This window comes from Cynocephalus volans, chromosome 10 (assembly GCF_027409185.1).
Source record: "Cynocephalus volans isolate mCynVol1 chromosome 10, mCynVol1.pri, whole genome shotgun sequence".
Taxonomy (NCBI): Eukaryota; Metazoa; Chordata; class Mammalia; order Dermoptera; family Cynocephalidae; genus Cynocephalus; species Cynocephalus volans.
In genome coordinates, this window is record NC_084469.1 from 17,239,197 (window position 1) to 17,256,851 (window position 17,655).

The window sequence follows — 17,655 nt, forward strand, 5'->3', positions numbered from 1 at the left end:
TTTCTGTCATACCTGGATCTGGCGATGGTTCTACGCATGTCCGTTGCCCATAGTTTGGCTTCATGGAACCGTGTACGCATGCTCTAGCGCTGAACTTGAGGAGCCAGTCTAGGGCCTAGGCGCAGACGCACTAAGCCTAAGCAGCCGGTGATGGCGGCGGCGGCGGCAGTGGCTGCGGCGGGTCCGGGCCCATGAGGCGACGACGGAGGCGGGACGGCTTTTACCCAGCGCCAGACTTCCGAGACAGGGAAGCTGAGGACATGGCAGGAGTGTTTGACATAGACCTGGACCAGCCAGAGGACGCGGGCTCTGAGGATGAGCTGGAGGAGGGGGTGAGGCCCGGGGTCCCGGGGGGCCCTAGGTGACAGGGCCAGGGCGGCGGCGCGGGCCCAGGAAGCCCGGCGTGTCCTAGAGTGCGGAGACCCTGGGGGGCGCGAGTAGTCTCCGGGAGGAGCTGAGTCCCTGCGCGGCCAGAGGCGGGGGAGCGGGCGGGGCGGACCTGGCCCTAGGTGTGAGGCCTCTGCAGGGCTCGCAGGTGCAGGTCGCGCCCTTAGCCCCAGATCAGCGCAGCCCGAGCAATTTGTTTGAAGAGGGAAAGAGAAAGGGCGCGTGGTCGATTCCTCGATCTGTTGGACTTGAGTGTGGCGGGGCGCGAGTGATGTGAGCTGAGCGTGTGTTGGGGGTTAGGGAGACTGCGATCACCGGGTGTCCCGTAAGTACAGGTGAAGTGCAGAAGGGTTTCGAGTGTAAGATTTCAAGTTTTAAATCTTCAGACCTCCCACAACCACCTCTTTTCTCGGCCTGTCGCTTCTCTCCTAGGAAGCGCTCAGCTGTTAGAAGTGACAGCTGAAAACTTCTGTCGGGAGTAGCACTGCCGCTGCTGTTACAGCCACCAGGAGTTTTATTTCGGGAGCAAGGGGGCTCTGCTGCATCTTCCAGGGTTTGTTTGTTTGCTTTTTTTTTTTTTAAACCCCCTTCCGTGTGACTTTTTTTTAAAAAGTATTTATGATGACACACGGCATTTGTAACTTTCTTCCAAGTTGAAGATGTCTGTATTTTTTCAGAATAATTTATGTCATTTTGGAGTGGAAAAAAAGTGTTGACAGCTGTGATTTGGATTGCCAAAAATAAATTGCTTGAACTGAGACTTGTGAATGGTGGTGTGAGGGCTTTCCTTGCTATAATTTAGGGTGTTGAATTTAGAATCGTTTTTTTCTAATGCACAGCTTGGTTTTACCTTTACTGTTTTAGTAGTTTGTTATTCTTTGTGGAATATCATTCTTTCTTCAAGATAAACTTATTGAAAAATCACAGATTGCACCTGAAGTTCAAAAGTGGTATTGCCGTACTATATCACTGATTCTGGACAAATTATCGTCAGTGGTAATTTAGGTTCTAAATTTCATTGTCTAGATGAGTACATGGATTAATGACTGTTTGCGATGTTTGCTCTAACTGCATAGGGGCTTCCCTTTCTTTCCCTCACCCCTCGTTTTTCTCCTCTGGCAAATAGATATCCCTTACTGTTGACAAAAAATTGAGATTCTGTGTATAAAGAACTTTGAACACTTTAAAAACTAAGTGGGCTAGAGTAATAGTATTCTTTTCATAACCAAATGAGACTAAATAAAAATCACAGTTGAGAAGGTGGGTAGTGAGGTGCGTGCTTTTCAAACTTTTTATATGGAATTCCAGTTAACCTCTGAATGGAACATAGTGATAGACTAAATACGATTTGAAACAAATACGGGATTACTTTCATTACACATACCATATTTTCATCAATTACATTGATTGGTTCCATATGGCAGTGGCTTTGGAACAGGGCAAGGGAGAAAACTGGATAGGAAGGGTGTAGCTGAACGGATAGAATTTCCAGACTGGGTTTATCATCCTTTGAAAATACAATACTGTATTAAGATTTCTGTTATAAACCGGGACCTCTTTTTTTGTGTGTGTGGTTGTTTTTTGTTTTGTTTTGTTTTTTCTTGTTGTGTTTCAGGAATAGGTGTTCTAGGGCTTTTGTTTTGCTGGGTACAAACAAGTAGGATTTTGAGAGAGTGAGGACGTGGCCAGAGAAATTGGTGAAAATATAAAATAGAGATATGGCCACAACCTCGAGGAGAGGAACTTTAGGGAAAGAGCAGAGTTAATTAAAGAGGATTTTGAGGAAGAGCCTTCAGTAAAATATATCTTACTTAGCAATACTTTTTGGAGATGAAAATGTTTCTTTAGAGTGTGTTATTCTTAATAGGTGCCTCAAGGTGGACAAGGGAAGAGTTGGGGTGGGATTGGGTTGGCAACCCAAGAGATTCAGTGACATCCAGATTACCCTGAAATAAAAAAGTAAAAATAAAAAATTCTGAAAAATAAGAGAAGTTTAGATTCTTAGAAAATCTTCTTATATTTCCTGTTTGTGAATTTATAACCTTTAATTTATTACATGAACTTTTTTAACATTGCTGCATATCAGAGTAGCCTTACTTCTTCATTTTATAGTAAGGAAACTGAGGCATAGGCCAGAGAGATGATTGCCCAAGATTACATAGTGGTAGTGTCTTCTGAGTCAATTCAGTGAGCTTCATTGCACAGATTCTTTATTGCATTTACTGGTCTTGTTCATAATGTACTTCTTTGTTGTGTGTCAAAAGTGAATTCAAATCTCTTTGGCCATACTCACTGACTATGTGAGCAAATTGCTTAATCTCTCAGACACTTTCTTCTTGTCTGTAAAATGAGGGTACATGAAATAAAGTATATAATGTACTCTAAGAATATCCTGGCATTTTAAGCAATTAGCTAGTTCACAGAAATCTAGCTTGTCAGTGTTACTCATGGACAAGGAACTGATCATTCAAGTTTACCCCTGTCTATGCCTAGAGACTTAATAATAAATGCAGTTACACTAGATGTGCTGTATTTTTAGAACTGTGTTAACATGGTTTTGGTTTTTTAAAAAAATCTATTTAGAGATATATGCCTTTTTGAGTGAATTCATATTAGTAAATATATGTATTTTCATAGGTTATTTAATTCTTCAGAGAGTAAAAGATGAGACTGAACTGGTATATTTATGTACAAGGTCGAATGCCTGCTACCTAACTAAAGAAAGACTGAATATCTCAGAGGAATGTATATTAAAGTCAATGGGTAAGAGGGTTTTTTGGGGGAGAGCTTGTGTCTTTTTTGTTTTTTGTTTCATCGGTGATGGCATCATTTGGGGCAGTTAGCTGAAATTAAGGGAAAGTTTTCTTCCAGAGAATTTCATTAGATTGTGAAAATGTTGGAATCTTCTCTGCTTTCTGTATCATTAAAAGAGTAGTAGAAAACTGTAATGCAATTTTAAAAATTCTTACTTTTTACACTACTAATTCAAAATTTTGAAATAATCAGAGGCTTACTGCACAAGTTTTAGATTGAAACATCAGATTTTTATTGAGCATGAAGTTTTAAAATGTTTGAAAAACAAAGTGCTATATAGATGGTATGTACTGAAATATTCATGATTATGAAAAATTATAGAAAAAAAATCTCATTATCAATACTTATCTTGCCTTGTAATATATACTTACCAAAAGTGGCAACAATTTTTATATAGTCCAAGATTTTGGGCAAGGTTTACCCCTTTCTCCCAATTCATCTGAGTTTTTTTTTTTGTTTGTTTGTTTTTAAGATGACCGGTAAGGGGATCCTAACCCTTGACTTGGTGTTGTCAGCACCACGCTCACCCAGTGAGCAAACTGGCCATCCCTATATGGGATCCGAACCCGTGGCCTTGGTGTTATCAGCACCGCACTCTCCCGAGTGAGCCACAGGCCGGCCCCTCATCTGAGTTATTGAATCTTATAAGGAAACTTTAGTGAAGAGCCAGGCAAGTGGATAATTGATTTAATGAATATCTGGATTAAAGATAATTTCACCCATAGTGGAACAATTTATTTAGATTTTTATAAAATGTGCTTTCTTTCATTGGGACTTTAGGCTTATTAACTTGAATTTATATACATTTTTAATTTAAAATTTTGCAAATAGTCATTCTGGTGGGCTAGTTTGAAACAGTGTATCTTTGTATAGTACCTTAGATGAGCAGGGTTCCACTTTATCAGTCATGGTGACACAAAGAAAAGGCATTGGATGGGTCATAAATCTAAAGCAGCAGAACAAAGTTTCCTGTGAAAGAAAGTTGTCAGTATGTACATGTTAGCTTGATGCTTCCGGTGTGAGACTTTTCCAAAGGTAACACTCAGTAGCAGAGAAGAATTGTGCCTCAAATGCTTCTGTTCCAGACATAACGGTAGGAAGTCATAAGTACAGATGCAGGTGGCATTACAGGCCTGGCCAGCTCCAGAAATGAAACATAGCCACAGGGCATATCTTATGAGGTGTGCTTCAAAGCCATGGTTCAATGTTAACTACTTTGTGGTCTTTAATTTAGAATTAAGCAAAACTAACATTAAAGAAAAAATAATTATGTAGTGCCAGTTTTATCACGTCTTAGAGAAGTCAGTCTTTTGTCTTTAAGTGAAGCCATCACATGGAGCAACAGAGACAAAACAAAAACAAAATAGTTTAACCATAACTGTCCCCACTCCTCACACACAGAAGAAACTGTATCAGTTGAAATTGTGAGAATCCTTTTTTTTCTTTTTACCTTGATACTGCCCCATCCATTTGCCTCTCTCTATTCATGATACATACATTCCTCATGTCACACATCATCTTAACTTGTTCATACCATAAGCAGATTATGACTAAAAATTTGTTTTGGGGGGCATTTGAATATCTATCCTGTGAGAATACTATTGGTTTTCATTGTGTATCTCTTGGCTATGTACTGCTACCTTTGAAGAAAGATATGTTCACTTAATGTCTTTTGAATTCGAAAATTTTGACAGATTACTTAAGACTTCTAATTTTTAGAGCCTTTTTAAAAATTTTATTTTTAAAAATATTTATTTTTTTATTTTTGGCAGATGGCTGGTACAGGGATCAAACCCTAGACCCTGGAGTTATCAGCACCATGTTCTAACCATCTGAGCTAATTAGTTGGCCAGCCCAGAGCTTATTCTCAATTAACTGATATCCTTTTGTGTAAACTAAAAGAGTTCATAATTAGATTGTTTTCAAGAATACTCATTTCCATGCAGTATGTTGAAATATCAATAACTCTGAATTTCTGTCAAGTTTGTTTTGTTTTGTTTTTACAATACAGTGACTTTTAGTGTATTTACAGAGTTGTACAACCATCACCACAATTTAGTTTTAGAAAACTTCCATCACCCTAAACAGAAACTTTGGGCCCATTTACAATTACTTCTCATCCTCACCCCTAACCCTAGGCAACCACTATTCTTACCATCTCTATAGATTTGTCTTTTCTGGACATTCCTTATAAGTTGAATCATACGAGATGTGGCTTTTTGTGTCTGACTTCTTTCACTTAACCATATTTTTGAGGATCACCTATGTTGTAACATGGATCAGTACTTCATTCCTTTTTATGGCCAAGTAGTGTTCCATTATGTGGATATACTGCATTTTGTTTATCCATTCGCCTGTTCGTTCATATGAGTTGTTTGAATATTCAGTTGGAATGTGAAAAAAGCTTTTATGAATATTTGTGCCCAGGTTTTTGTGGAACATGTATTTTCATTTCTTCTGAGTGTCTACCTATGAGTAGATTTGCTAGGTCATATGGTAAGTCTATGTTTAACTTCTTAAGACACTGCTAAACTATTTTCCAAAGCAGTTGTAGCATTTTACATTCCCACCAGCAGCATATGAGGGTTCCAGTTTCTTTACATCCTTGCCAAACTTTATTTTTCTGTCTTTTGGATTATTGCCATCCTAGTGAGTGTGAAGTGTTATCTCAGTGTGGTTTTGATTTGCATTTCCCAGACTAATGATATTGAACATCTTTCCATGTGCTTATTGTCCATATGTATATGTATATCTTATTTGAAGAAATACCTATTCAGATCCTAACCCATTTTTAAAATTGGGTTGTTTATTTTTTTATTATTGAGTTGTAGTAGTTCTTTATAATATATATATACTTTTTTTTTTTGGCAGCTGGCCGGTATGGGGATCTGAATCTTTGACCTTGGTGTTATCAGCACCATACTGTAACCAAGTGAGGTAACTGGCCAGCGCTTGTTTTCACATTCTTGATGGTGTCTTTTGAAGCACGAAAGTTTTTAATATATCCAATTTATCAATTTTTTTTCTTTAATCATTTGTGCTTTTGGTGGTGTGTATAAGAAGTCATCACCTACCCCAAGATTATAAAGATTTACTCCCTCCTATGTTTCTTCAAAGAGTTTTATAGTCTTGACTCTTACATTTAGATCTTTGATCCCTTTTGAGTTAATTTTTGTGTATGTTGTGAAGTAGGGGGTCCAAATTAAAATGTATATTTAAAATTAGCCAGCTGGACTCAGTTTAGAAGATCCCAGTTTTGTTGACAACACCCAAAGCATCATAGTCAGGATCGAGTTGAACATATGCCTTCTCTCCATCAGGCCTGATGAGAGTATTGACCTTGGCCACATCAGTGTCGTAGAACTTCTTCACAGCTTGTTTGATCTGGTGCTTGTTGATGTTGACATCCACAATGAACACAAATATACTGTTGTCTTCTTTCTTCTTCATGGCAGACTCAATGGTCAGGGGGAATTTGATGATGGTGTAGTGGTCAAGCTTGTTTCTCTTGGCACTCTTCCTATGATATTTGGGTTGCCTCCAGAGCCTTAGTGTCTTGGACTGCCGCAAAGTGGTTGATGTGTGGATCTTCTTTCTTTTGTGGCTATGGATGCTGTTCAGTACTGCCTTCTTGGCCTTCAAAGCTTTTCCTTTGGCTTCTGCTTTGGCAAGGGCAAGAACTTCCTTCTTTGTCTTTGGTGCCATCTTGTGAAAAGCTCCCAGCACCTTTTATTGAAAGACTCTCTCTTTGCTATTGAATATTTTTGGTGTCTTTGTAAAAAATCAGTTGCCCGTAAATGTAAGAGTTTATTTCTGGGCTCTGAATTCTATTCCATTGACCTACATATCTGTCTTTGTGCCAGTATCATTCTGTCTTGATTGCTGTAGCTTTGTAGTAAGTTTTGAAATCAGGAAGTGCCAGTCCTTCAACTTCATTCTTTTCCAAGATTGTATTAGCTATTTTGGGTCCATTGCATTTTTATATGAATTTGAGGATCAGCTTGTCAATTTCTACAAGAAAGAAACCTAGGGTTTTGATAGGATTCAGTTGAATCTGTAGACCAATTTGGTTAGTGTTGCCATTTTAACAATGTTAAGTCTTCTGATTCATGAACATGGAATGCCTTTCCATTTATTTAGATCTTCTTTAATTTTTTCAGCAATGTTTTATAGTTTTCAGTGTACAGGTCTTATACTTTTGTCAAATTTTTTCTAAGCTATTCTTATTGATGCTATTGTGAATGGAGTTCTATCTTAATTTCATTTTTGGGTTGTTCATTGCTAGTATATATAAAGTTAATTAAATTTTCACCCGTTTATTCTGTGGTCAGAGTAAATGTTTGGCCAGCATGACTCCTAACTATTTGAGAGTACTGCCTATTTATTTTGCCTTAATCAGCTACATTGTACACTGCATATCTTGGACTAGTTGTGGTTACCTTAGGCTTAGTTCATAGTATAATGTTAGTCTGTGTATCAGAAGCATATCAGAATAGCACTTGTTTGATTTAGCCAATTATTCTTAGAATGTCATGCTTTTAGTTTCATAATACACAAAATATATTTTTTTAATAGATAAACGCAATTTTTGAAGGAAAAATCTCTTGGTTTTTTTTTTTAAGATTATCAATGAGTAACCTCTATATTTTAGTTGTCATATAAAATTAAAAGTGAAATTCTGATAGTATTGTTTGGAGACTTTATTTTGTTCATCGCCATATTTGCCTGTTATTCAAGTAAAGAGAATTTTTAAGCTGGTTTATTTTATTCTCTTTCAGTTATGAGGCAAAGTATTAAACTTTAAAATTTTCTATTTATGAGATTATTTCTAAAACTTTAACATATTTTTCAGGGTCAGTTAAATGAAAGCATGGACCATGGGGGAGTTGGACCATATGAACTGTAAGTTTATATGAAAAGATTTTCATTGTGCTGTCTTTCTTACAAGTAGGTTATATCAGTTTCAGTTCACAGCCATCATGTGATTCCCATAACCTGTTCTTATATATCTAGTGATATTTATAAACTTGGTTTATTGAGTTTGGCACTAAAATCTGATCAATATAATAATTTACCCAGAGTTTTGAGATGGATATTGAGAAAAAGATATTCACTCAAATTCAGATTATACTGAATATGAATCTGAGTTGGTTAGGAATTTTTATTAGTTTAATATACAGAACTGCATTTCTAACCTTTTCTTACTGAAAAATTGGTAGATATGCCCAGCTTTAGGGCATCATTCAAACAGACTCATGCTATCTTAAGTCATTTTAGACAAGCCCCATTAGGTGAGTATGGTGATTAATCTGCTCTGTACCCTACCCTTACGTAGAAAGACTTAGTGTGGGATGAGACTGAGTAGATCACTCATATAGAAAACATTTAAATGACAGATACAATTGCTGTCCCCATAGGAGTCTTTAAATCAAGGTAATAATTTGGAAAGCCAGACATGGAAAGATGCATGGATATTTTATTAGCAAGAATTTTTATAGCATAAAGATGTGAACTAATAGGGTAGTTTTAGAAAGATCCCAGATTTTCTGCTGAAGTTGCCAAATGAGGTTGGGTAATACCTAATCTCATAGACATTGAACTAAATTTGAATAACTAGAAGACTTTTTTTTTCCTTTGTTGACTTAAACTTGTTCTAATTTACTTTAATTTGGGGGTGCTTGATGCTTATGAAAATAATCAATGGCACATTCTATGAACAAGCTCATAAGAGATTATCAAACTACCCTAATCTTGACCTGCCTTGTCATTGAATCATCAGTTTACTTAGAGCACAGATACTAAATTTGCTCTCATATACTGTTTTCCTTTTACCTAATTGGATTATATTTCTCTTTTTCCTCTTTCTAACAATATGCTGAAGGTAATTTAACTTTTGCAAATTTACTTTTGGTTTTGCTTTTCTTCCCAGTGGCATGGAACATTGTGAGAAATTTGAAATCTCAGAAACTAGTGTGAACAGAGGGCCAGAAAAAATCAGACCAGAGTGTTTTGAGCTACTTCGGGTACTTGGTAAAGGGGGCTATGGAAAGGTAGGAAGTATTTTTGAAATGAGAGCTGTTGTCTGTCTTGGGTAGATTGATTTTTATACCCTGGTTCCAGCAGTCATCTTCAATATTTGTTTGTTAGCCATCAGCAAAGGATATGAGTGTGACTGTTTCCCTGGTATGATATACAAAAGTTCAGTTTCCCTTCTTGTCCTGCCACCACACATGTAAAAGCCTGGCACATAATAGGTACTCAGTCAATATTTTTTGAATAGTCAACTGTTCCAGGCAAAGTCTGTTATTGCTGGATTTATTCTGTCCTTTGGTTAAGTGTTACCCTGTATAAGGTATCCTCTTTAAAAACAAACCACACCTTACTTTCAATAAGCATGCCACTTTAAGTTGTTATCTCTTATTGAGACAATCTGAATTGGTTTTCTTTGATTTACAATATCTGGAAAAATAGAATAGAGTTAGGGAAGCTGAAGGAATATAAAAAGGGAGAAGAAAATTGAAGAAAACTTCTTAGTTTCATAGTTTATCCTAAGGCATTCTAACTTATGATCTCACCTTTACGAGTTCTGCCCAAGAAAACTTACATCCAGACATTCTCTATCGAAAGACAATTAGATAACAACATGGTTAGGATTAAGTTTAAGAACTATTTATGCTATTGTATAATGATAATTTTTGCGTAGCGTGACATTTGTAGCTTCTTAGGCTTAAGGGAACATTCTAATATGTTCTAATCATCCTGAATGTGTAACACATGCACTTTGAATCTCACATATTTTAGCTCTTGCATGAAAATATTTAATAACTAGCCATTTTAAGAATGGTAATTTTCTGTCAACTGTTATTAAATAGTTTTATGTGAAGGAAGAACAGTGGAATCCCTGAAAGAAATTTACGAGATATTTTATAATTTTTAAATTTGGTATTATGCTTCTGGGAACCCTGATTATGTTCTAAGGAAACTACGATTTTCTGTGTAGAATAACATTGAGTCCTCATCGTTAGATGGTCATTGCCCAACTTTGCCACCAGATGGCAGCAGACTAAACAGGAAAGTCCCATATTTAACATTTTACTACTAATTTAATGTGATCTATTCTTTCAGCTGATCACTTTTGTACACAGTCCTTTGTGGTACTAATTCTTAAGCATATAAACTACTGTATTATTTTCTTATAAACAGGAATTAAGGAAATATGACTGACATAGTTTGGCTTTTAATAATACACAAACACTTATTTTTTTATCCAGGTTTTTCAAGTACGAAAAGTAACAGGAGCAAATACTGGGAAAATATTTGCCATGAAGGTGCTTAAAAAGGTGATTCCCCCACCCCCCTTTTCCCCCACACTATATTCTTAATTGCTATAATAAAATTTTGGCCAAAAATGCTCAGTCAAAAAATGTATTTCTAACATAATTATAATTCCTTTTAGAATGCGAGATTTATTTTTTTGTTGCTATTTCTGTTTTATTTCTGCTTGATGAGGGTGGGAAGGAGAGCACTTTCAGTTCTTCTCTGTGGTAACTCTTTTAGCTATTTCTGGTCTCCATATTTCTAAGTAATAAGCATGTACTGCTATCTCTTAATTCAGCAGTCTTAGAATTATGTATTGATGTCCTACTATGATAGTTAAGGATTATATTCTCTCTAACTGCTCACTCCCCCTCCTTTCATTTTGCTTTGCTTTCTTTGAATCTACTATTATCTTCCCACATCTTCCAAGAATTCTGTAAAACACCTTTCAGTCTAATGTTCTTTGATCAGACTTATTAGGTAATCTGTCAGTTCCATTTATTTTCCTAGAGTTATCCATTTTGGAACTTTCTATGCCCCCGTTTCCTTCTGGACTGGTAGCTCTCTAGGCATACTGTCATTGCTGGACTCTCCCTTCACCACCATTCTTGGAATCTTCTCCGTTCCTTCAATGTTCCTTTGTTTCCTGGGTCCCATATCATCCTTTTTCTTAGTTTATGCCCTTGTTCCCTTATTTTGGTGACCATCTACTAGTGGCTACCTGAGAAATGGTACATGAAGGTAAATTTTTTAAAAATATTGCATATTTGAGAATCTCTTTATTTATTATACCTTTATAATTGTTTGTTTTTTGGGTATGGTTTTGAAGTTGAAAGTCATTTTCACTCAGAATTTTGCTCCATTTTTGTCTATATTTGAGAGTCTCTGTTGAAAAGTCCCTTATCATTCTGATTCCCTTTACATATGGTTTTTAAACAATCCTTTACATATGGCCTATTTTTCTGTGAAAATATTTAAGATTTCCTTTATTTCTGATTCTCTTAATTTTTTATAGTGATGTATCTTGCTTTAACTCTTATTATTTTATTCATTTCTACTCTTTTAAAGTTTTAATCCTTAAGGTCTAGGAAATTTTCTTGTATGATTTCTCCGATAATTTCTTTCTCACTGTTTTCTCCTCTTGGATGTTGTGCCTCCTGGACTGATCATCTAATGTAGTAGTCCATTTCTGTTGCTTATAACAAAATACCTGGAACTGGGTGATTTATAAGAAAACAAAATTTATTGCTTACAGTTTCTGAGGCTGAGAGGTCCGAAGTCCAGGGAACACATCTGATGAGGGTCTTCTTGGTGGTGGTGACAGTGACCCAGGGATCTCACATGGCAGAAAATGGTGGAGCAGAGAGAGAGAAACTCGTGCTCTCCTTTTAAAACCTTAAGAACCACACCCCTGACCACCATTATTAATACATTCACTATGACATGGTCCTACAGTCTAATCACCTCTTCAAGGCCCCACCGTTCAACTACCATAATAGGATTTCTTGCTCTCAACAGTTACAGTGGAAATTAAGCTTCTAATATATGAACTTTGGGGGACACAATCAATCCACAGAATCTAATTTTTCTTATCTTTTCCATTTGTCCATTTCTGTGGTTTTTTTGTTTGCTTTCTTTCACTGAATTTTTTTTTACTATCATATTTGTGGTTCCCTAGCACTCTTTGTGTTGCTTTCTCTTATTATAGCAACCTGTTTTATAAGTATATTATCTTTTCTTATACCTCTGAAGGTTTTAATTATAATCCTTTGAAATGCTCTTTTGTTCCAGACATTGTGTCTCTTTTCTGCATTCCTATTTTCTTTGACTTTGACTCTTTCTTCCAGAAGTTAGAGGGCTTCTTTAGATATCCGGTGTCTCTCATTGATTGTTCATATATATGAGTGGAGCTCTGAAAAGCCGATTAGAAGTTCTGTGTGTGTAGGCTTCTGTGTAGCGCAGTCAAGTGGTTAGCTGTCAGTTGACCAAGAACTTCCAAATAATAGTGTCTGTATGTCTTTTTTCTGTGGTGGATCAGTTGGTGCTGAGAAAGATCCTCCATTTTCTTGCTTGGAAAAAGCTTTCTGGAGCTGAGTGAGAGAGAGGAGATGGAGATCTTACCTTTCGACATGTGGACATTTAGATGGCCAGTTAGCTCAGTTGGCTAGACACAGCCTTATAAACCCAAGGTCACAGGTTCAGATCCCTCTATCAGCCAGCTGCAAAAAAAAAAAAAAAAAGCAACCAGGTAGACTTTCATAAGTCGAGTTTTTACTTTAGCACTTCACTCTATATCTAATCCTTCACATTTTTTTCTGGAGAGTACACCTCTCCTAAGGGTAGTTATTTGGCTTAATGAGGGATGGGGACTTTTTTGGTCTGTTTCTTATACAGACTTTCAGATAATCTCTCTCTTTTTAGCCTTCCACCTTCTGCAGTCTCTCTCTCTCTCTTTTTTTTTTTTTGGTGGCTGGCCAGTATGGGGATACAAACCCGTGATCTTGCTGTTATAAGGCTGTGCTCCAACTTAGCTAACTGGCCAGCCCTTCTGCAGTCTCTAATGCTTCTATTTTTGTTCCTTTTTATTTTTGCCTTTAACTTTTGACTTTTGCTAGAGTCTTCTTTTGAGTTATTCCCCTTTGCAGGCATTTAGGTTTGATCTTACCCAACTCTACTAAGACATTGCTTTATTCCCATTGCTTTATTCCCACTCTATCTTTATCTTTTGAGGTGTGGGGTCCCACTTGTCTCCTAGTTTTGTTTTTATTATTTTTTGATGGCTGGTCAGTACAGGGATTAAACCCTGGACCTTGGTATTAGCAATACCACGCTCTAACCGACTAAGCTAACCAGCCAGCCCTTTCATCTCCTGGTTTTACTGAAGATGGATTATGTATGTTCAGTTTCTTGTTCTTATTATTTGGGATCAATTTCTGAAAAGATTCCACTGTCTTAAAACAAAAGTTTAGTAGAGAACTGCTTTAAAAGACAATCAAAATGACTTTTTAAAAAAATTATAGTTTGGGCTGGCCAGTTAGCTTAGTTGGTTAGAGTGCAGTGTTACAACACCAAGGTCAAGGGTTTGGATCCCTGTACCGGCCAGCTGCCAAAAATAAAAATAGTACAATAAAAAAGAATTATAGTTTGTAACACTTTGGTTCTTATCTTTCTAATTCCACAATTTAAAAGCCAAGGAACAAATATGACCATAACTTCCTTGGCGATGGTCTTAAAGAAGTCATCTAGGTATTCCCAGCATCGGTTTCTGCTTCAGTAAGTTGGGATTAATTCTGCTATCTGGCTTTCCTGTTGGAATTGTTTGAGATAAATGATTTTTTATCTCTAAACCTGTTTGGCATAGAATTGAAGACAATATAATAATGTTTGCTCTAGAAATGTTGAAAGAAGTACTGGACAAGATTCCTAAGTAATTTATTCCTTTTGATATGTTACTTATTTATACCTGATAATCAGGGATGACCATCTTAGTCATAGTTATACCTGAGTGAAACATGTTTCTGGCACTGGTACCTTCAGTGAAAAGAAGAAAGTGTTGGGTTTTTTTCCACTGATGGTGAGTGGTGGTGGTGTATTGGGAAATCCATAGACTTAATTACTGCTAAATGTCAGGCTTCATTTTTGGACCCAGGCATCTTAGACCTAAGCTACTTGATTCTCCTTTTGTTTGGTTGCCATTTCTTCCTCCTCTTGGGGTTCTTTCCCCAAGCTTGTATTTAGAGGATCAGATACTGTCTCCTTCCTTGCTGTCTTTGAAAACAAGATCACAGTAAAAATGATGAAAGTGAAGAGGTTAGTTTGGTTAAATCCAGGGTTTGAATCCCTAAATTCCTAGATAAGATGACTGGAGGCTCCCTTTGAGTTTCTTCTGATTTTATCCTGGGGGCAAAGAGTACTAACCCCTCTGACCTGAGTATGTGGTAAGAATATACCTCTTCTCAGCATTTAAGATGAAATCAGTAGAACTGGATGTCCCCTTATCTTAAGTGAGTTGTTTGCCTCTGGTCGTTCTGTCTGGATTCCCCACTTCTCCTGGGACTGTTTACTTTTTACAGGAATGGTCCCATTTGAGTATTTTGCTCATGGTGAAATGTTAAGGAAAAGACTATCAACAACCATCTCCAGTTGCAACAAAAATGTACTGTATGCCCATGGCATTAATTCACCCTTCACTGTACTGTGGAAGCAAAATACTATTGCCCATGGCATTAGTTCACCCTGCATTGTAAATTTTAGAACCTCTGGTCAAAGGCTTGTGGATCACAGGTGGGCCATACTTTTTCATTTCCATCTTCTGTTGAACCAATCAAGAATCTGCTATGTGCCAGGCATTATGCTAGATGCAAGGATTTAGCATTTGAGACAAATGTAGGTTCTGCCTCTCATTTTGCTTACTGCATAGTCCAAGGGAAGAACTGACAAGCTTTTTCTTACAATTACTGATGTACCCTTTGCTCAAAACTGTTTCTCCTTTGAGGTTTAAGCCTATATCTCTCTCACCTTTTATCTGCCATCTTCTGGTTTCTCTCTCTAAATTTCTGAAGACTTGAATACCTAGTTCAGTTCCCCCCCCCACCCCCCCCACTCCCAAGTCTTACCATCCTGGGTGTTTTCACTGTTCTTGTATTGAATAAGTAATCAATAGCCTAGCCTTCTGATTCCTTGAAGATCTCAATTCCCGTCAGCTTTCACCTCCATTCTGCTTCACCAGCCCTATGGCTGTATTCTCCATCTCTGAAATACTGTACGTTAACAAAACAATAACTTTCTCACTTCTAACTTCCTTTATTCCTACAATGCCTGTTTTTTGGGCCCTAAACCCTTTAGTTCTCTGACCTCTCTTTTTTTCTCAAGTTCTTAGCCCCCTTCTTATTTCTCCCACTTTATTCTGAATCTAGCCTAATCATCATGATCTGCCACTTCATTCATTTGCTAGCCCCATTGACCTTATGTTCAGGAAGTACCTAATTTGAATCTGCTCAGTTGTCAGCAGTGCTCCTCTATTCCTATGTCTCAGCTATACAGCATTACTGGCAAAAATCACACAAACCTGTAGATTACTGTTGGGAAACGTTTGTAATCCCCAATTCATTTGGATCCTCAGTATTCTCCAGCAGTTTTTCTACATGTTCCTAGATAAATCCTTTCATTCTGTGCAACTGTTTAGAACCTTTATTATCAGCCCCTCTATTCCTTTTAGCCAACTGCTTCTCTTCCTATTTGAAGTTTTCTTATGTGATTTCCTTCTACTTCCTGTTGTAGTTCCTGCCTCAGCACTATAATAATCTGCATTTTTACCTGTCTTTACTTTGTTCTCTCCAGATGTGTTTTTCTTCCTTTCCAAGGCTAATCCCTTTGTTTTGGACCTCATCCCTCTCTGCCTGTTCAGGTACTTTGTTCTGTCACTTATTCTCTCTCTTTCCATCCTCTATCCTGACTTGTTCTTTATTTAGGTGTATTTGTGTCCCTTCCATATTTAGCTAAACAAAACCTTCCTTTACTCAAGGTCTCCCTTGTAGCTACTGCCCCCTTTGCCTCTTCATAGCTGAACTTCTTGAGAAGTGGAGCCCACATTACCATCTCTTCTTTCTCACATTTTATTCTTTCTTTTCACTCACTGTATTTTGACCTCATGACTCTACTATTTCAATAAAACTTCTGTCCCCTAGGTCATCACCAACTACCCAATTGCTGAATCCAATGTCTTTGCTTAGTTCATCCTTAATTTACTTCTTTTTTTCACTGAAGCTATTGACCATAGCATTTTGAAACTATGCTCCCTTGACTGCTATGATTCTACTTTACTAATTTTTCATCTTGTCTCTTAGTCCCTGGCTTTTCAGACTTCCTCACAATTGCTTATTTCTGAGTAATTAAAAAATATTATATCTTTGAAATTTTTCGAACTTTCCAGAGAGTTGCAAAAATAGTACAGTGATCACCAGTTTTTAACATTTTGCTAAATTTTGTCTGTCTGCCCCTCCCTCCTTCCCTGCTCTCACATATACATATGTATATGTATGTTTCTGAATATTCAGATTTTAAATTTTAATTAATTTTTTTGCTGTACTATTTGAGAATTGGTTGCAGACATCATAGCACTTCACCCCTAAATTCTTCAGTATGTGTCTCCTAAGAATAAAGGCACTTTTATGTATAACCACTGTATAATTGTCATTCTTGGGACACTTAATGTTGATAAACAATACTGTTTACTAATACGCATTCCATATTCAAACTTCCCCAGTTGTCTCAGTAATAACCTCTATAGCAGTTTTGTTTTTATCTTTTAATTTGTTTTTGTTTTGGGGCTGGTTGGTATGGGGATCTGAACCCTTGACCTTGGTGTTACAAGGCTATACTCTAACCGAGCTATCAGTTTTGTTTTTAATATCCAGGATTTAGTCAAGGATCACACATTGTATTAAGATGTCTTGTCTCTTTAGTGTACTTTACTCTAGAGCCATTTTCCAACTTTTTTTTTTCTTTCATGACACCGACATTCTTTTGAAGAGTCCAGAGCAATTGTTTTGTAGAATATACCTTAATTTGGATTTGTTTTATTGTTTCCTCATGAAAATACTTTTTAAAAATAGGTTAAACACCTTTTGCAAGAGTGTTACATAGGTGCTGGTGTATCCTCAGTGTCTATCCCATTATTTGGAGAGGTTGAGTTTGATCACTTGGTTAAGGTGATGTCTACCAGATTTTCCAGTGTACAGGTACCTTTTCCCTTTTGTAATTAATAAGTGATCTATGGCATAATAGAGACCGTGTGAATATCCTGCCCCTAATAATCTTTTACCCACTGATCTTATCATCCATTATTTCTTGCCTGACTCAAATATTACCGTAGTGATTATAAAATGGAGATATTTCTATTTTTATTATTTTATCTATATTGTCATTCTCCTATAAAGAAATTTTCATACTCCCTTTTAAAAATTCTTTTTAAAGAATCACTGTGGACTTTTTTTTTCATGAATGTGTTATCTATTTCTGTCATTATTCATTTTGGTCCTCAAATTGTCCCAAATTTTGCTATTGAGAGCTCCATTAAAATGACTTCTACATTCTTTTAACATTTCCCCATCAATTTTTGAGTAATACCTTACTTTC

General features: G+C 36.8%; 2 protein-coding genes across 7 annotated transcripts in view; one reads left to right on the forward strand and one right to left on the reverse strand.

Annotated features, from left to right (window-relative positions):
- Positions 1-139: 139 nt before the first annotated feature.
- RPS6KB1 (ribosomal protein S6 kinase B1) overlaps positions 140-17,655 on the forward strand; it is a 40,437-nt gene continuing 22,921 nt past the window's right edge. For 5 of the 6 annotated variants that reach the window (XM_063109062.1, XM_063109064.1, XM_063109065.1 and 2 more), the window contains exons 1-4: positions 140-332; positions 8,054-8,103; positions 9,131-9,251; positions 10,473-10,541. In XM_063109062.1, coding sequence (XP_062965132.1) covers positions 192-332; positions 8,054-8,103; positions 9,131-9,251; positions 10,473-10,541 — 381 coding nt within the window. In that variant the 5' untranslated portion in view covers positions 140-191. Of the gene's footprint in view, positions 333-861; positions 941-8,053; positions 8,104-9,130; positions 9,252-10,472; positions 10,542-17,655 lie in introns of those variants that run through there. The other variant, XM_063109063.1, reaches the window with a different exon arrangement.
- Positions 6,442-6,906, reverse strand: LOC134389486 (large ribosomal subunit protein uL23-like). The gene has a single exon (XM_063113053.1). The coding sequence runs from the start codon at positions 6,904-6,906 to the stop codon at positions 6,442-6,444; it is 465 nt and encodes a 154-aa protein (XP_062969123.1).